The sequence below is a fragment of the Hypanus sabinus genome, chromosome 12, assembly GCF_030144855.1.
Source record: "Hypanus sabinus isolate sHypSab1 chromosome 12, sHypSab1.hap1, whole genome shotgun sequence".
Lineage (NCBI taxonomy): Eukaryota > Metazoa > Chordata > Chondrichthyes > Myliobatiformes > Dasyatidae > Hypanus > Hypanus sabinus.
The window spans coordinates 39,474,875-39,495,752 of record NC_082717.1 but is presented as its reverse complement, the minus strand read 5'-3'; the positions used below and the strand labels follow the sequence as shown (position 1 = coordinate 39,495,752).

The window sequence follows — 20,878 nt, the reverse complement described above, 5'->3', positions numbered from 1 at the left end:
AAATACACATGCTAAACTAAAAAAGGAAATGGTAGAAATACTCATCAAGTTACAACACATGTACAGAGATCAAAACAGTTATTTTATCTCATGGATCTTTAAGTGGCAAGCTGATCGTTTCCAGCATCTCTAATATTGCAAATGAATGCTGCAATTCAGTAACTTCATGAACACATTTATTTATTTCACAATCCAAATTAACTATCAACAATTGTCAGTTAAGCTCCACCAGTTCTACTGTCATCTCCAAACTTACTAAACAACCCACATGCATTTTCATCCAAAACATTTATATACAGGTCTCAGCGCGATCTTTGTTGAAAACCATTCTTGGGCTGTATTCCCTGGAGTTCAGGAGAATGAGAGGGGATTTCACAGAAACATTTTAATGTTAGAAGGCCAGAACAGATTAGATATGGCAAAGTTATTTCCCACGGTAGGGGAGTCTAGGACAAGAGGGCAGGATTGAAGGATGTCCATTTAGAACAGAGAAATGGAGAAATTACTTTAGTCAGAGGGTGGTAAATCTGTGGAATTTGTTGCCACGAGTGGCTGTGGAGGCTAAGTCATTGGGTGTAGTTAAGGCAGAGACAGATAGGTTCTTGATTAGCCAGGGTATCAAAGGGTATGGGCTGAAAGCAGGGGAGTGGGGATGACTTAGAGAATTGGATCGGCCCATGATTGAATGGTGGAGCAGACTCAATGGGCCTAGTGGCCTAATTCTGCTCCTATATCTTATGGTCTTAAAAAGCTCATCCACCTCATTTGTCTTCAAGGATGCAAACACCTCTTTCTTCTTGCTACCAACATGCCATAGAATATCAGCATTACCCATCACTGATCGCATTATCCTCCATATGATTCATCTGGATGAATACCAATGTTATGTAATATTTGTTAACTGACCCATTTCCTTTGGTGCAATGGATAAATTCCCTCCTTTTTCCTTGATTGGCCCTATCCTCTTCCTAGGTACCATCTTATTTCTAATGTATAAAAACCTTGAACATCAGTGCTTAATGAAGTAGCCATCCAATTTCCATTTGGTTTCTCCAGTGTAAAGGAGACCATATTGTGAACAGTAGATTGAATGAAGTGCGTCATTGTTTGAAAGGGAGAATTGTTTGAGTTTCGGAAAAGAGAAGGACTAGTGATGCATCTCCTGCAGTCGTAGAGGAAATTGAGAGGAAATGATCATTCATAATATTGAAAAGGGAGAAGAGGGAAAATATGTCTGATGATGGAATCTCATTGAAGGCAACAGAACTTGAAAAAAAGAATCGGCTGTGTACAAAACCAGTGGGATGAAAAATGAGGAGTAGGGGAACTCTCTGTCTTCAAGAAGATGAAATGAATGCTGAGATGCAGGAAGTTGATGAGATGCAGTAAAGGGCTCTGCTGACAACAGTACATGGGAAGTCAAGGTTTAGGAAAATGAAAGACATCTCAAGAGGTACCTGTGTGCAAAGATTTGTCATCAGAACAGATGGCAATGGAGAGGCCATGGAACTAGAATAGAAAGGAATTCCCAAAGAGACAGGGTGGGTGGAAGGATTGTCAAGAAAGCTGTGGGAGTCTGTGGGCTGTTATCTGTGCTTGCCCCTAACTTAAACTCTGAGATGATGAAGGAAAGACTCAGAGATGGACCATGAAGTTGAGAGTAGAGTGGATTTAGCAACAAAAGTAATGAATTTTTGGAGTTCTGTGTGTGAATGCAGGAAGCACCACAATGCAATCAATAAATCCAAAAAAAGAGTTGAGGGAGGGGACCTGAGAAAGACTGAAACAAAGACTATTTCAAATAACCTTCAAATAAGATGGGGGTAGTTGGGACCCATGTGAATTCCCATAGTCACACCTTCAATATGGAGTTGAAGCAGAAATTTACCCAGACAAATAAATATGTAGCTGGAAGGGAACTGCTCCAATCTTTTCAGCTAACTCTTTCAGAACCTTGGGGTGCAGTCTATCTGGTCCATGTGACTTATCTACTTTCAGACTATTCAGCTCATCAAGCAACTGCAATCACACATGCCCCCTGACACTTCCTAATTCCTGGCATACTGCTAGAGTCTTCCACAGTGAAGACTGATGCAAAATATGTATTAGGTTCCTCCGCCATTTCTTTGTCCCCCATTACTATCTCTTCAGTATAATTTTCCAGCAGTCCAATATCTACTTTCGCCTCTTACTCTTTATATATCTGAAAAAATGTTTGGTATCCTCTTTGATATTATTGGCTAGCTTAATATCAAATACTAAAAAATATTTATTTTTTCTCTCATTGTGGTTTTTAAAAGTATTTGCTATTGATTTTTAAAAGCTTTCCAGTAACTTCCCACAATTTTTTGCTGTATTATATACTCTATCTTTTGCTTTTATGCTGTCTTTAAACTATACTTGTCAGACATGATTGCTTCATTCTCCCTTTGGAATATGACTTGATCTTTAGGATATACATCTTTCCCTCCCCCCCACTTTCTGCTTTCCGCAGGGATCACTCCCTATGTGACTCCCTTGTTCATTCCCCCCCCCCCCCCCCATCCCTTCCCACCTGGCACTTATCCTTGCGGAACAAGTGCTACACCTGCCCTTACACGTCCTCCCTCACCACCATTCAGGGCCCCAGACAGTCCTTCCAAATGAGGCGACACTTCACCTGTGAGTCAGCTGGTGTGGTATACTGCGTCCCGTGCAGCCTTTTATATACTGGTGAGACCCAACGCAGACTGGGAGACCGTTTCGCTCAACACCTACGCTCTGTCCGCCAGAGAAAGCAGGATCTCACAGTGGCTGCACATTTTAATTCCACGTCCCATTCCCATTCTGATATGTCTGTCCATGGCCTCCTCTGCTGTCAAGATGAAGCCACACTCAGGTTGGAGGAACACCACCTTATATACCGTTTGGGTAGCCTCCAACCTGATGGCATGAACACTGACTTCTCTAACTTCAGTTAATGCCCCTCCTTCCCTTCTTACCACATCCCTGATTTATTTATCCCCCCCCTTTCCCCCCCCCCTCTGCCCATCACTCTGCCTGTTCTCCATCTCCCTCTGGCGCTCCCCTCCCCCATTCTTTCTCCCTAGGCCTCCTGTCCCACGATCCTTTCCCTTCTCCAGCTTTGTATCCCTTTTGCCAATTACCTTTCCAGCTCACCTCACCTCCTCCAGTCTTCTCCTATCACTTCGGATTTCCCCCTCCACCTCCTACTTTCAAAATTTTACTATCTTTTATTTCAGTTAGTCCTGATGAAGGGTCTTGGCCCAAAACATCAACATTGCTTCTTCCTATAGATGCTGCCTGGCCTGCTGCGTTCCACCAGCATTTTGTGTGTGTTGCTTGATCTTTAGGATGTATCTATCCTGTGCTTTCCAAGTTGCCCCCAGAAACTCCTGCCATTGCTGTTCTGTCATCATCCCTGCTAGTATCCCCTTCCAATCAACTTTAGCCAGTTCTTCCCTCATGCTTCTATAATTCCTTTTACTCCACTATAATACTGATAGATCTAACTTCTTCCTCTCAAACTGTAGAGTGAATTCTATCATTTTATGATCACTGCCTCCCAATAGTTCCTTTGACTTAAACTTCCTAATTACATCTGATTCATTACACAACACTTTATCCAGACTTGCCTTTTCCCCAAATAGGCTAAATTACAAACTGCACTAAAGAGCCACCTTGTAGGCATTCTACCAATTCCCTCTCTTCAGATCCAGAACCAACCTGATTTTCCCAATTTACCTGCATATTAATATCTCCCACGACTATCATAACATTACCCTTTTACCTGCCTTTTCTATCCCATATGCAAATCCATCAATTATACAGTTAATTGGGACACATCAGTACCTATACATTTTGGTCCAATTGAGAGACTGCCCTAATTAGCCAAAGTTTCAGGGAAATAGTTTTAAAAAAAAAAGGCATAAAAAGACTAGCTGAGTAGCAAATTATGTATTTAAATGAAATACAGAACAAATTAGAACACGACTGATACTACTACAGGCTATAAAACTGTGTATTTGTTCCTAAAAGTTATCAGAGGAATCCATCTGGTGTATGCAAACAGCAGAATCAGTGCAGACAATGGACTGGTTCATACAATGCCATCAACAACTGCATCTTCCATATTTTCATTTTCATTGTAACATTCAAGATGATTGTCAATATCTTAAAACTTTTTGCAGTTCCTAACTTGTTGAAGTAGGGAAATCATTTCATTGTCATTTGTAATTCAGCCAAATTCATTTGAGCCATTTCTTTTTCCATACCTGACAGTGCATTCGACATACTCCATCACTTGTTCTTTTCCAATATATCCCTGTCTGTACATGCACTCTTTTCCTTTTCCCAATTTCTTCTTCCCTATACCATCTTTCCTCAAAAATGCCTGTAACACTGACACCATTCATGGAATTATGTTTTTTTTTAAGAAAAGAAATTCTCCAACTTTATTTGATTCTTTCCCCTCCTATGCAGGCTTCTAACACTCCCAATAACGGGCTTTGACATTTGCTCAACTATATGCCATCCTGTGACGCTACTCCAATATCCTCTTGTCCCAATCCATTACCAGCTATCTCATCGTAGAATGTTGTCAAACAAGGCTGCCTTATTAGACTAAATCTTCTCTGAAGCAATGCTACACCACACCAACCAGTTTCCTGTTGGGGTGAAGGTAATTTATATGAGAAGTGGGGAAACTTGATACCTTTTGGGGGAGAAAAAAACCCAAACTATTTGACTCACTTGGGCCAATCCCTGGCCCATGACTGCTCAAAAGTGCAGAAGGATCATTAAAAAACAAGAAGCTCCCTTAAGGAGTATACAGAAGCCGAAATAAAATGGTGAGAGGATTGCGTCCACTAGCCACATTTAAACCCATAGAAATGGAGCAGAAGCGTGCAAATGATGACCCAGCCAATGAAGTGTCAGCTTGTCCTTCAACCAAAAGAAGCTGAAGGAAGTAAGTCAAACTAATTTCATATGTGAAGAACCCCTGTACAAGTCCTACAACAATTCTCTTACCATTTTTTGAACCAGGAAGAAGTCCTTGTTATGTATAGTCAGGGCTTTGTTGAACATTTTCCTTTCTATTGTTGTCCATTTGTCAGAGCCTATGAATAAAAGGATTGGGTTTATTATATATGGACCAGTTCAAACAAACAATCTCTGCACTTTACACTTATAGTATGTTCCCAAATTCAAGGAAATAGTCACTGCTTCTGTCCTGAAATTGAGATTTGCGAGACTGGTACTAGCTTCATAATCTTATTAAATGCCCTATTGTCTGGAAGTATTTAAACTCTAGACCCTGTGTTTAAAGCTTCATATTCAGCTATAAACTGAGCTATTTTATATAACATACAAAATTACACACCAATGACAACCAAATTTCATATTCTGCCTGCATAATGAATAAAATAGAAAAACAAGTTAAACCTGCGTGATATATTTTATTGTGCTTTCATCCAAGAAGGACTGACACAGAGTGAATGAGTGATCATGTTCACATTATTTGAATCTCAGGAAATAAATTTCTAGATCTGATTAATGGCCTCATGTACAAGGAAAGTATCTTATTTTACTGAACTAAGAAGTTACCAATAAAATAATGAGTGAATGATAATGTGAGGGTGATATTGAGTATGAAATCTTGGGATATTTATTACATCATCCTCTCCAATCCTACAGTAGATCTGGCAAAAAATCAGAAAAGAAAATGTAAAAAAATTGGAGGACGTGGGAAAATTGAAATAAAAACAAAAAATGGTATTTCCAACATCTTCAATTGTTAACTACATGATCCCATTCAATTCACTGGTCCACGGAATGGTAAAACCAAGTTCTTTATTAAATATACTTCATTTTGGTTTAATTTCTGATTCCTAATGTAATTTTAAATGCTTAGTCAACTGACCTAATAATTCTGTTCATATCCTTCCTTAACTCCCCGGCTCTTCTGAAGAGGTTTGCATCTGATGAAGTGTCTGACAGTGAAGGCTCTATTCACAATAGAGCCTTGTACTGTGTTGAGTCAGCTGACTTCCAACCGAAGGTTGAATCCTGAACCAAAACCTGTTTCATCCATTATTTACTTATGCAGATCAAAAGGGTTCAGCAAATACTGAAGAGGATGAAGAAATCTAAACTGAGTAAGTTGTAATTTTCCCAAAACTAACTGGATGAAGGAAAGCAAAAGAATTGGGAAGTAGAAACATTACAACTCAATTAATCAAAAACAGGGCATATCATCTGCTGTCCTAAAGTCACTGTCTATTAGTCCTTTGGTGCTATATCCGTGATCAAAAGCAATCCTGTCTGGTGGGAGGCTGTCTCTCAGTTCATTGATATTGCCCGGCTCATCTCAGCAAAGCCAAGGTCCCTCAGTGTAAGTGGTGAGCTGCAATCCAGTAATTAACTACCAAAACTGTCAAAGTTATTAAATGTCTGTAGATGAATTTGAGAGCCACATTCAAAGTCGCTCAAAGCCCATTAGAAATAAAAATTTAAAAAGAGAAAAACACACGTACTTAAATTCATTTAATTTAACAAAATTAAATGGAATTAAAAAGCTCCACTTTCTGCTGGCAGTGGACGTTTCTTATTCAATTTATGGAGTCACTGTATTTATACCGACTTTAACCTGACCCAGGTTTAGTTGCGGATTTCCCAGCCTGAGAGCTGCTGAAGTCATAGAGTTTCTTCATAGCATGACTGTCCTAGAGCTGGCAGCCCGAGTTACGGACCTATCGCTGTGAAAATCCAAGATAATAGCAGATGATTTGACTTGATGTTACTTTCTTATGTATGGTAATAATAAAAAAAAAGAAAGCAGTTCTAACCCCTATAGTTAACCCTTCTGTAATTCTTAATAAATTATTACAATTTCTATTTATGAATGCTACACAAAAGAAGCTTATTCAGCCTGTCGACCATAGCAACTCTCCGCAGGGGAATCCAGTCACTCCCATTTCTCTGCTCTGTTTTCATCATTTGGAGACTTATTTTCTATTCAAGTTCCAATCCAATTTCCTTTTGAAATCATACATCTCCTCTGCATGCACAATCCTTCTATGAAATCCAGGTTAATACAATTAATGTCAGAAAAAAGTTGTTTCTCACGTCCCTTCTGTATCTCCTTCACAAAGCTTTAAATTTGTCTCCCCTAGTTCTTGCAACATTGGCTATGTTGTGAAAACCCGTCACAATCTTGTACAGTTCTTTTAGATCTGTCCAAAAGTGTGGTGACTACAAGAATCAGAATCAGGTTTATTATCACTGGCTTATATGACATGAAATTGGTTGTTTTACAGCAGCAGTACAGTACGAAGATATAAAATACTATAAATTACAAAATAAATATATAGTACATAAAAGGAATACGAGGATGTGTTCAGAAATCTAATGGCAGAGGGGAAGACACTATTTCAGAATCATCAAATGTGAGTTTTCCAGGTCCTCTACCTCCTCCCTGGTGGTAGTCATGTTTTAGATGGTGAGGGTTGTTAATGATGGATGTGTCACCAACACTTGACGATGTCCTCAGCAGTGGAGAGTTGTGCCTGTCATGGACCTGGCTGAGTCTGAAATCCTCTGCTGCCTCTTCTAATGTGTGTACCGGAGCCTCCATACCAGGATTCAACCAGTCAGGAAGCTTGCCACTGTACATGCGTAGCAATCTGACATATCAAACCTCCTCAAACTCCAAGCAAAGTAAAGCCAATGCCGTGCCTGCTTTGTGATTGCATGTTTTAGACCTAGGACAGATCCTCCAAGTCTCTGACACCCAGGAACTTTCAGCTGCTCACCCTCTCCACTGCTGATCCATCAATGAGAGTTGGTGCTTGAGCTCTCAACTTCCCTTTCCAGTGATCCACATATAATTCCTTCGTCTTACTAAAGCTGAGTGTGAGGTTATCATGACACAACTCAACCAGCCAATCCATCTCACTCCTTACACCGTCTCGTCCCATCTGTTGTTTCACCAGTGAGTGCTGTCATCTGTGAATTTGCAAGTGGTATTTGAGCCGTGTCTAGCCATATGGTAGAGCAGTGGGCTAAGCACACATCCTTAAGGTGCACCTGTGTTTTATGTCAGTGAGTAGATGTTATCACTAACCTGTACTGAATGTGGTCTCCTGATGAGGAAGTTGAGGATCCAATTGCAAAGGGAAGTAAATAGGCCCAGATTTAGAAGCTTCCTGATTAAAACTGAGGAGGGGATCATGGTACTGAATGCTAAGTTCTAATCAATAAACAGCAGCCTGTAATACCCCAGCTGTAACCCAAACATAGCTTTATAAAGGTTCAGAATAACATTTTCATTTTTTTATTCAATACTTGCATTTAAGAAGCCCAAAATCCATATCCTTCACAAATTATTTCATGGTACCGTCAAAGATGAACCCCCAGGGAACTCCATTCTTACATGATTTGGAATGTGCTCCTTGGTCTACACTGCCTCATCCAACCTCCTTCTACCGAAATGGATCACTTCATATTTCTCTTTATTACCTTCTGATCACAACTTTTCTACCCGTTCTACCAAACCATGGCCTAATATATTTGATTGATATGATTTTATAAAATAGCAAGTAAAATATGAGATTCAGTAAAATATAAATAAGGCTGTGTTGTACACAACCTCAATACAAAAAATACACTACGTTTTGAAAATATTTTATGCAATCAATTTCATTTTATTGATTGTCAATTGTTAATTTTAAATGTCACTAATAAATTTGTGGTACTATTTATGGAGACCAACTTATTATCACCTGTAATTGTTTATTTGACAGGAATTAAATCAAGACATTTAAGTTTTATCTGGTGTTATGTTATTGCAAATTGAATTTAATACAATTTGCACCACCTGAACTGCAACTGGATTTAATAAGTCCCAAACACAAAATGCTGGAGGAACTCAGCAGGTCAGGCAGCATATCTGTGGAAATGAATAAACAATTGATGTTTCAGGACTGGAAAGGGAAAGACACCAGAATAAAAAGGTGAAGGTGAGGGGAGGAGGTTAGCTAGATGGTGATAGGTAAAGCCAGGTGGGTAGGAAAGGTAAAGGGCAGAAGAGAAAGGAATCTGACAGCAGAGGAGAGTAGACCATAGGAGGAAGGGAAGGAGGAGGGGTCGTAGGGGAAGGTGATAGGCAGGAATCAGAATTGAAATGTTTGGCCACCAAGAAGTTCTACTTTTGGTGGATGGAGCACAGGTGCTCAATGAAGCAATCTCTCAATTTACAGTGGGTCTCACTAATGTAGGGAAGGCCGTATCGGAGCACTGGATACAAAGACAACCCAGCAGATAGCAGCTTTTGTTGCCTCACCTGGAAGGATTGTTTCGGGTCTTGAATGGAGGTGAATGGGCAGGGATAGCATTTTGGTCGCTTGCAAGGATAAATGCTGGGAGGGGGATTAGTGGGGAGGGAAAACTTGTCTACCTCCCCACTAATCTTCCACCAGGTACTTATCCCTTTAAGTGGCCGAAATTTCAGCCCTTTGTGGCCAAACATTTTAATTTTGATTCCCTATTCCTGAAAAATCAGTCCATGTGCCACAATGGGATGGAGGAGCAACATCTTATATTCCATCTGTGTAACCTCCAACCTGATGGCATGAATATTAGTTTCTCCTTCCTCTTTTCTCTTCTTTTTCCCTCTTCTCCTCCATTCTTCTATTCCCCACTCTGGTCTCTTACCTCTTCTCACGTGCCTATCAACTCCCCTGGGTCTCCTCCTCCTTTTCATTCCCTTATGGTCCACTCTCCTCTCCTATCAGATTCCTTCATCTCCAGCCCTTTACCTTTTCCACTCACCTATCACCTTCTAGCTCTTCTCCTTCCTCATTGCCACCTTTTTAATCTGGCATCTTCCCCTTTCCTTTCCAGTTCTGAAGAAGAGTCTTAGCCCAAAAGGTCAACTGTTTATTCTTTTCCATAGATATTGCCTAACCTGGTGAGTTCCTCCAGTATTTTGTATGTGTTGCTTTGGATTTCCAGCATCTGCAGAATTTTTCGTGTTTTTAATATGTTAGCTTTTGTAAAATGGTTTACATTATTGCAGGAAGTGGGAAGCAAGGAAAAGCCAATTAAGCTGCTTACTCAGGAGCAAAAAATACTGGAAATATACTCAGGAAATCAAGCATATACAAAGACAAAAATAGAATTGATGTTTCAGGCTGATGACCTTTCATCTGAATTCTCTAATTTGGCTCCATGACAGAAAGAGACGTATTTCCACCTCATTTACTTTACTGGCTGGCCTTCTGTTGCTGCTGTAATTGACCTCCACTTTCTTTCTGGATGTTTTCAATATGATTAACACATTATCCAATCATTCAGATTTTAAAATCAATGTTAGTAATGAAGCCATTACTCAATTAGTTCTTCCTCAGCTACTACCACAATGAACTCTATATTTCTGTAAGCAGTGAGAATAAATAATTAACCGCTGTACCACTGACAAACACTGTATTACATGTAATACTCCAGAGAATGCAAGAGGCATAAAGCAAGCCGTATATGAAAGTTCAGAGGATGACATAAAGAGAAAGTAGTAGAAATGAGGAAAGAAAGTACAATCTTCAGTCATCCTTAATTAGGTATATTTTCAAGTATGTCCATTTATTGTACACGGCCAGTCAGGAAGAAAATAATTCTAACAAAGGCAGAGCAGACACTGTTACTTTCAGTGCATCTGCATACCAATGCTGAACAATTTTACTGGATGTTTCTTTAAAAACAAAATGAAGTTCTGTAGTGGCAAAATACTGTATATGAGGAAATTTTCAAAATAAATGGAAAATGCCAGAAAAACTTGTCAGGTCAAAAGAAACTACAGGGAAATCAACAAAGTTAATATTTCATCAACCTTATTAGTTATTTCCAGTACCTTCCAATTTTGCTAAATTTAAAAAGTCAAATACTAGAGAGAGAAAAAACGGACACAGTTAACTTAAGAAACTAATAACTCATGCAAGAATTAAAAAGCAAATGAAATCAAAGCAATTAAATCACTTCCTAGGGAAATAGTACTTAGAGGAAATGACCACAATCTGGTAGCTCCGACATCCACCAACAATACAGAAGTGCTTTGAGGGACTGGTAGTGGCATGCATTAACTCCAGCCTCTCAGGCAACCTTGACACACTGCAGAAACAGGTCTACAGCTGACAACCATCACCCAAACTCCACAGTCATTTCTGGAGCATTTGTTCAGTAAAGACATCTATGTTTGACTATTGATCATTGACTACAGCTTCAATACTGTAATTCCATACAAACTCAATTCCAAACTCCTAAATCTGACACTCTACATCTTCCTTTGCAACTGGATCCTTGAATTCCTGACCAACAGACTGTAATCAACAATAGGCAGCAACACCTCTACCATGATGATTCTCAACACTGGTCCGCACAAGGCTATGTCCTCAAACCCTAATAAAACTCCCTTAACACTCATGACCGTGTGGGCAGAGTAGGCTCTATCTACAAATATGCAGATGATGCCACCATAGTAGGCCATATTTCCAATAATGATGAGTTGGAGTACAAGAAAGAGATAGAGAACTCAGTGACATGGTGTCATGACAACAACCTTTCCCTCAATGTCAGCAAAACAAAGGAGCTGGTCACTGACTTCAGGAAGTGGGGTGGTGCACACACTTCTGTGACAGCTGAAGTGAAGAGGATTGAGCTTCAGATTCCTAGGAGTGAACATCACCCAGAGTTTCTCCTGGTCCAACAATGCTGATGCTACAGATGCCAAGAAAGCTCTCCCACATCTCTACTTCCAGAGGACACTAAATAAGTTTAGCATGTCCCATTCACCTTACCTTTTTTTTATTGATACCTCATAGAAAGCATCCTATCTAGATGCACCACAGCTTGGTACAGCAACTGCTCTGCTGATGACAGCAAGAAACTGCAGAGAGCTGTGGACACAGCTCAACACATCAGGGAAACTGGCCTTCTCTCCATGGACTTCTTGCTACCTCAGTAAAAACAGCCAGCATAATCGAAGAAAGGGACATTTCTCTTTTCCACCCCATCAGGCAGAAGATACAAAAGCCTGATAGCATGTACTACTAGGTTCAAGGACAGCTTCTACTCCCCCCTGCTATAAGATGATTGAATGTTTCACTAGTACGGTAAGATAGACTCTTGACCCCATAATCTACCTTGCTGTGACCTTGGATCCTACTGTCTACCTTCACTGCACTCTCTCTATATTTACACTTCATTCTGCACACTGTTATTGTTTTACCTTGTGCCACCTCAATGAACACTGCTGATGAATTAGTTTGACTGGATGATAAGGAAGACAGATTTTTCACAGTATCTCAACACATGTGAACATAAAAAATAACAACCATAAACCAACAATAAATTGGGCCCAGACATTAAGTGTAGTCCACCAATCACGTACGTTTTTGTTAATGAAGACTGAATGATGGCAGGTTCTGAAACCTGGCACCAAAACAGTATGCTGGATCAACAGCATCTGCAGAAGCAGAAGGTATGAGTTGACATTTTGGATTAAGATCCTACACCAGGTCTGAAGGGGAAGAGGAAAGGTTGCTGGCATACATTAGTACCAGGGAGGTTAATGTACAGAAAATGCTGGAGGAACTCAGCAGGTCAGGCAGCATCTATGGAGCAATAAACAATCGATGTTTCAGGCCAATGCACAGACCCAGAGCCACAAGCAGGGTCTCGGCTTGAAATGTTGACTATTTAGTCCCCTCTATCAATGCTGCCTGTATTGCTCTAGATATCCAGCATCTGTAAAATCTCTTGTGGGGGGTGGAATGGGGCAAGGGGACAGGCTGAACAATGGGTGACTGGAAGAGGTGTGTGACAGGAAGGTTTTAGGGGGTGGGAAAGGTGAACAAAGGGAGGATAAACAGGTTGACTGGTGACTGTGGGAAGAGAAGACTGGTGGGGGGAACATGGTACAGTTGCATGAAATTATAACTGCAGCAGCTAATTCTGGCTAAACCAATTGCCACTGCTGGCGACCCACACAAATTTGTCATACTTGTATGATGTGCCCTCCAATCACTTCAATAATGATTGTTCCAAGAGTCGAAGAACTGTATTGGATCCTTATTAACAACTAGCAAACATAAAATCTTGAAGCGATGCAGTTTCAGCAAACTTAAGTGTAAATAAGCGTAATTAAGTGGTCAACAAAAGATATGATGTCCATTGGCCTCCAGCCCCAAAGAAAACATGATTAAGTAACTTATTCCCTTTGCTTTTATCACATCCCTACTCATGTGACTAGTTACCAAAATAAACATAATAAATGTGCAACACTGACTACTATTCAGATAGAGAACAGATATACGGCTCCAACATTCCAGCATTCTACTTCCTGCAGTTACTGGAAATGCAAAAAATAAAGTGCTGGAAACTTTCAACTGAAGTCCCAATTCTGATGAAAGGTCCTTGACTCAATACATTTATTGCTCCTCTCTCATCTCATGTTGCTTGAGCTACTGAGTGTGCAGTTATTTTTGTTGATCCGTATTACCTAGAACGTTCTTACTGTCAAATAAATAACAAGAACTATGAAGATTCATGACAGATTGCTGTAAAACTCTGTGACACAAGGACACTTTGACCAGCAAGAAATTGTGAAGAAAGCTACATACCAGCATAGTGATAGTCTGCCAATGGATGGGATTTGTCTTTAATTGGCATTTTCATCAACAAAGCCTCAACGGCCATCTAGCACAACAGGAAATAACAATAAAATTAAAATAGAATGTATCTATTCAAAGTTTTGATGTGACTAAGTGACAATAAATGTGTGAACCAAGAACATGTTTTACAGGTGGCCCCCTGCTTTTTGAACATTTGCTTTACGACAACTCGCTGTTACGAAAGACGTATATTAGTACCTGTTTTCGCCAACCAAAGAAGATTTTTGCTTTTACGAAAAAAAGAAGCCCGCTTTATACGTGTGTTTACCCCGAGAAAGACTACAATGACTGTGAAGCCTTGTGCAGGCAGTTGTTTGTGCATGTGTGTATGTGCATATGCGTGTACGTGCCGATTTTTTTTCCTCCAAATCAATTTTGGCTCGCTGCCTTCCCAAGTTTGATAAGTGAAACTACACCGTACCTACAATATTTCTACTTTATATAGGGTGTAAATTTATCATATCATTCCTGCTTTTACTATAAGTTAGTGTTATTTTAGGTTTCATGTGTTATTTGGAATGATTTGGTAGGTTCTTTTTGGGTCTGGGAACACTCAAAAATTTTTTCCATACAAATTAATGGTAATTGCTTCTTTGATTTACGACATCTCGGCTTATGAAAGGTTTCATAGGAACGCTCTACCCTTGGATTGCAGGGGAAACCTGTAATCCCTTGAACCTGTCTCTACTCAAGTCTATTACTTCAGGCAAGATTTTTGAACAATTCAGATTATTTATATTCTTCTGTGCTATGTTAAACTGTAACACTGAAAAATGCATGTTTCCTGATAACAGACTATGAAACCTCCAAAACAAAGTTGGAGTACGTAGTTTCAGCAGTGTGACGCTACGTAATGAACTTGCCCATCATCATGCTAACAAATCACCAGTTTGCCTGCTTTGTAGGAAATATCACATACAGATTAATAAAAATTTGAAAGCGAGTATTACTTGAATTAAATTGTGTAAACTAATGAGTTTAAACCTTAAATTCAACCTGAAGGTACAACCAATGCTCATCAGTCTTTCCTTTTGGAAAGTCATTAACAGCATTAGAACACTTGTAGTGCACTATTGTAGAGATGTTCCAGTACAAAACACTTTCAAATTTAACAGCAAATGGACAGTTATTACTCAAAACTGTAAAACAAAAACGTGTTCAATTGTGGAAAGCAACATATACCTGTTTTTGGAATAATCTGCTATTCCATTTAAATTGCCCATTTTAAAAATTTTGTAACAATATCTGACCACTTGTGCAAAAAATTATAAAGTCAGACCCAATTAACCCCAAAATTTGAAATAAATGACCACATACTAAATGTTAACTGTTTATTTGATGGTAAATTATTTGTAAATTGCCAATGTTTCATAACTTTCTTTACATTTTTCTACTCCATTTAGCCATGCGAAGTATTCAAAAAAATGAACATGGATGAATGGATGAAGAATGGATGGTTTTTCTTAAATATGTGGTGGTTTCACCATCACTACCATTTAAATCTACAAAGAAACAGTAGTACCAAAATTTTATTAGATACTAAACAACTTAAGTGTTTATATATAGAAATAAATCACAATGATTCTGAAGAATGCAAGTTAAATAAAATAAAATGTGCCAGTTATAACATCAAATTGAAGGCATTAGCTTTACTTATAAACAATGTTACAGTGGCATGCAAAAGTTTGGGCACTCCCGGTCAAAATTTCTGTTACTGTGAATAGCTAAGTGAGTAAAAGATGACCTGATTTCCAAGATGGCACATTCCTTTAATATTTACTCAAGATTACTCTTTTATTTCCATCTTTTACAGTTTCAAAATAACAAAAAAGAAAAAGGGCCTGAAGCAAAAGTTTGGGCACCCTGCATGGTCAGTACTTAGTAACGGCCCCTTTGACAAGTATCACAGCTTGTAAACACTTTTTGAAGCCAGCTAAGAGTCTTTCAATTCTTATTTGGAAGATTTTCGCTTATTCTTCCTTGCAAAAGGCTTCTAGTTCTGTGAGATTCTTGGGCCGTCTTGCATGCACTGTTCTTTTGAGGTCTATCCACAGATTTTTGATGATGTTTAGTTTGGGGGACTGTGAGGGCCATGATAAAGCCTTGAGCTTGCACCTTTTGAGGTAGTCCATTGTGGATTTTGAGGTGTGTTTAGGATCATTATCCTGTTGTACAAGCCATCCTCTTTTCATCATCGGCTTTTTTTTAATTGACGGTGTGATATTTGCTTCCAGAATTTGCTGGTATTAATTGAATTCATTCTTCCCTCTACCAGTGAAATGTTCCTCGTGCCACTGGCTGCAACACAAGCCCAAAGCATGATCGATCCAGGTGTTCTCATGAAATTCTGCACCCTTTTTTCTCCAAACATACCTTTGCTCATTGTAGCCAATATTCAGTATCAGAAGTTTGCAAAGGAACATCTCAACAAGCCTGATGCATTTTGGAAACAAGTCCTGTGAACTGATGAAGTTAAAATAGAACTTTTTGGCTGCAATGAACATCTTTTATTCGCTTAGCTATTCACAGTAACAGAAATTTTGACCGGGGTGCCCAAACTTTGACAAGAATTTTAATTTTCCCTTGTAAATATCAATAATCACTGTTAAAGTTTGAAAAGTAGGTTATACAAACTCTATACTGTCATGCTAATTTCAAGTAATCTGAGTTTTAATTTAGCACTCACCAAAATGTTCCCGCCTGCCTCAAAAAGACAATGTAGGGCAAGTTCTCTATTTGTCCCACCACCTGGCAGCGCACTAGAACAAGCCATGTTCAGCATATCTTCCACTATATTAAAGAAAGTGAAGTGTTCATAATTTATAAACTTAAACAAAAGCACCAATTTCATAAGAAATATTAAATATAACATTAATGACTCAATTCAAAGAGATGAATTCTCTTGGTTGACAGTTATTGCTTCATCAATATAATTTGATAGATCAATTGATCAGTTAATGGTGACCATTGGTGATCTGCTATGGAAAAGAAATGTCTTCATTTTACCAGCACGACAACTTCAGAAAAAAACATTTTTTGTGATAAGGTAAAATTTATTTCTGTGCTCATGGAACTGCCTTTGAAGGAGAATTCCAGTGAAATAAATTCCTAAAAATGATTTTGCAATTAAAAAGAATACAAAGGTTCAATTAACTAAGTAGGTAATAACCTCTCAAGTGTCTTGCGTGCACTAATTTCAACATATTGTGCTCAATTATAGCTGCACCATGTTGAATTTTGGGCAAAAGTGCATTTTCAGTAAAAACTGGTTGGTTTTATTGGATAATGCGTCATTAGCATAAAAGTTAAAAATAAAACTGAGTTGACAAATCAGTACTGGATACTGTATTTAAAGAAAAGATAGCATTTCAGATTCTGGAAATATTCCTGAACAGAGATCCACTGTTAGAGACAACAAACAAGGAATATACAATATTTTAAAAGGATGATTAGAGGTGGGAATTTAAAATGAAATTCTCACCAGTCTCTCATAGACCGATTCTAATTATACAAACATGTACAGTTAGTGTACAACTAGTCCTTTAGTATCTCATGGTCTTAGGTTTGTTTTATGAAGAGAAACAAAAAAAAAGTTTCTCCATCCATTCTACAGTTGTCTTGATGTAGCTCTTACTGTCATTCAATTTGAAATCAGCCAATTCAGGGAACAGAGGTGAAAACTAGGAGTTTTCTGTTCTGCACAATGCAGGACAACACAATCCTACCTCAGTTACTTAGAGCTATATCTGTATTTACTTCTTACAAACAGGTAAAAAGATGAGCAACTCAATAGGAAGATGAGTACCCTTTAAAAAAAACTCACCATGAGGGTCAATTAAAACTTTAATTCAGTGCAGGGTGAAAACAGCCTAACATTATTTTGTAACCAAATTTGAAAGAGCAATCACTAAAATAATCCTAGCACATTTCAAAGTCTAATCAAGATCAACATAGATATTGCTGAGCCTCACAAGGCAGCAATAGAAAGAACTTACACTTAGTGAGAGATTCAAACAAACTTACACTTAAAAATATTTTCCATTGAAGCCATTCTAAATAACAATGTACAATATAAACTGTTATCAATTAGTACCTTTTTGTTGTTCTTCTGGGTTTTCCAATTCACACCAAGGCTTCCACACCAAATCTGCTTTACAGACATCTTTTTCAGCCAGTGACCTGTCTTGCAAAGTTGGGATTGCTGCTTGAAACCGCAATCCCATATTGATTCGCCTAACAAAATTTTTTAAAGTGTAAACATGTAAACAGATATGAAATAGTTAACAAAATTAGTGAAGCGGCTTCAGATTTATTAGCAGGAGTCACATTTTAAAAACTTCTACTAAAAAAAAAATTAACCTGGTAATCAATCAACAATCATTGCTAATACATGAGAGAAATTCCTATAATTAAAAAAGTAATCTTCATCATTGATCAAAGAAAAGTTAAATCATCAATTTTAAAGTGTTATAATTTCTGCCAATGCCTTTTTACAAAACATGTTGGATAATCTATTTTATAGTTCATTTCAAAATCATTATGAATATGGAAATTAACAAATTCATTTACTCAATGACATGATATTTGGAAGGTCAACATCTAATGGTCACTCCAGATTCTTTGGAACTCAACATGTTGGCAGGTTTGTTGGTCAAAAATGAAATCAATCCTTAGGAAGAGGTGATATAGGATCAGAATATATACAACCTTTGTGAGTAGAGTTAAGAAACTGCAAGTGTAAAAAGACCCTAATGGGAATTATATACAAGCCTTCAAACAGTAGCCAGGATGTCAGTTAGAAAAAACAACGGAAGATAGAAAAGGAATGTAAAAAGGGCAATCTTATGATTGTCATGGGGGATTTCAATCTGCAGGTAGATTGGGAAAATCAGGTTGGTGGTGGGTCCCAAGAAAGAGGATTTGTAGAATGCTTACAAGATGGCTTTTTAGAGCAGCTTTTGGTTGAACACACTCAAAAGGGAATTCTGGATCAGATGTGTAAATAAACAAGATTTGATTAGAGAGCTTAAGGTAAAGGAACCCTAAGAAGACAGTGATCATAATATGATAGAATTCACCCTGCAGTTTGAAAGGAAGAAGCTAAAATCAGGTAGATCAGAGTAAAAGGAATTATTGAGGCATGAAAGAGGAGCTGACCAAACTTGATTGGTAGGGGATACTAGCAGGGATGATGGCTGAACATCAATGACAGGAATTTTTGGGGGCAGATTGGAAGGTGCAGGATACATCCTGAAGATTATGTAATATTCTAAAGGGAGAATGAGGCAACTGTGGCTGACAAGGAAGTCAAAGACACCATAAAAGCAAAAATTAGGGCACATAATATAGCAAAAATTTGCGAGGTTTGAGAATTGGGACACTTTCAATAAACAGAAGGCAACTTAAAAAAAAGAGAAAAGATGAAATATGAAGGTAAACTGGTCAGTAATATCAGAGAGGATACCAAAAGATTTTTTATTATATATATAATATGTATAAAGGGTAAAAGAGTGGATATCAGATGGCTAGAGAGGTAGTAACGGGGACAAAGAAATGCCATATGATCATAATTAGTATCTTGCATCATGCTTCACTGTGGAAGAAACTAGCAGTATGCAAGAAATTCAAGAATGTCAGGGGACAGAAGTGAGTGAAGGTGCTAATACTAAAGAGAAGGTGTTTGCGAAGCTGAAAGGTAGATAAGTCACCTGGACCAGATGGTCCACAACCCAAGGTTCTGAAAAGAGGTAGCTTGAGAGACTGTGGAAGCATTAGTAAGGATCATTCAAGAATCACTGGATTCTGGAATGGTTCCAGAGGAAAAGAAAATTGCAAATGTCACTCTAATCTTTAAGAGTGGAGACCGAAAAAAGGAAATTATAGCCCCGTTAACCTGACGACAGTGATTGGGAAGATTTTGGGAGTCCATTATTGAGGATGAGGTTTTGGGGTACTTGGAGGCACATAATAAAATATGGCAAGGGAAATCTTGCTTGATAAAAGGAACTAACAGGCAGGGTAGACAAAAGAGATGCAGTGGAGTTTGCTTATTTAGATTTTCAGAAGGCCATTAACAAGGTGCCGCACATGAAAATGTTTTATAAGGTAAAAGCTCATGGCATTACAGGAAAGATACAAGAATGGATAGAAGAGTGGCTGACCTAGCAGGAGCTAAAGAATGGAAATAAAGGGTGTCTATTCTAGCTGGCTGCCAGTGACTAGTGATGCCCTACTGAGGTTGATACTGGGACCGTTTCTTTTCACGTTATATACCAATGGTATGGATGATGAAATTGATGGTTTTGTGGCCAAGTTTGCAGAGAATACAAAGATAGGTGGAGGAGCAGTTAGTGTCAAGGAAGCATGGAGTCTGCAGAAGGACTTAGATTGGAAGAATGGGCTAAAATGTGGCAGATAGAATATAGTGTAGGGAAGAGTAAGGTCATGCACTTTGGTAACAGCATAGACTAACTTTTAAATGGGGAGAAAATTCAAATATCAGAAACACAAAGGAACATGAGAGTTCTTGTGCAGGATTCCTTAAAGATTAATTTGCAGGCTGAGTCAGTGACAAGGAAGGCAAATGCAAAGTTAGCATTCAATTTCAGAGGACTAGAATATAACAGCAAGGATGTGACGCTGAAGCTTTGTATGGCATTAGTCAGGCCGCACAGTGTATTGAGAGCAGTTTTGGGCCCCTTATCTAAGAAGGCGTATCTAAGAAGGATCGGAAAACCAGGGAATTCATGGGAATTATTCGGGGAATGAAAGGGTTAACATATGAGAACCATCTGATGGCTCTGGGCCTGTACTTGCTGGAGTTTAGAATGGGGGGTGGTCAGGGAGAGGAATCTTATTGAAACCAATCGAATACTGAAAGGCCTAGATCGGGTGGATGTGGACAGGATGCTTCCCACAGTAGGTGATTCTAGGACCAGAGTGCACAGCCTCAGAATAGAATGGTATCTATTTAAAACACAAATGAGGAGGAATTTGTTAAGTCAGAGGAACCTGTGGAATTCATTGTCACAGATTTCTCAACTACACTGTTATACGTAAAGATAACCACTTACGGTTCAATGTCAACAGTCTGTTCCCCAGGTCCAGGCGTTATTGTCATTGCATCAACACCATCTGAAAACCAGAGCAAAACA

The 20,878-nt window shown here is 38.7% G+C and overlaps 1 protein-coding gene across 6 annotated transcripts in view; it reads right to left on the bottom strand.

The window, feature by feature from the left end:
* Positions 1–20,878, bottom strand: part of LOC132402794 (transcriptional-regulating factor 1) — a 260,989-nt gene that overhangs the window by 44,130 nt on the left and 195,981 nt on the right. For all 6 annotated transcript variants that reach the window (XM_059985782.1, XM_059985784.1, XM_059985783.1 and 3 more), the window contains 5 exons: positions 20,798–20,858; positions 17,818–17,957; positions 16,411–16,514; positions 13,674–13,749; positions 5,032–5,120 (listed from right to left, as the gene is read on the bottom strand). In XM_059985782.1, coding sequence (XP_059841765.1) covers positions 5,032–5,120; positions 13,674–13,749; positions 16,411–16,514; positions 17,818–17,957; positions 20,798–20,858 — 470 coding nt within the window. The remainder of the gene's footprint in view (positions 1–5,031; positions 5,121–13,673; positions 13,750–16,410; positions 16,515–17,817; positions 17,958–20,797; positions 20,859–20,878) is intronic.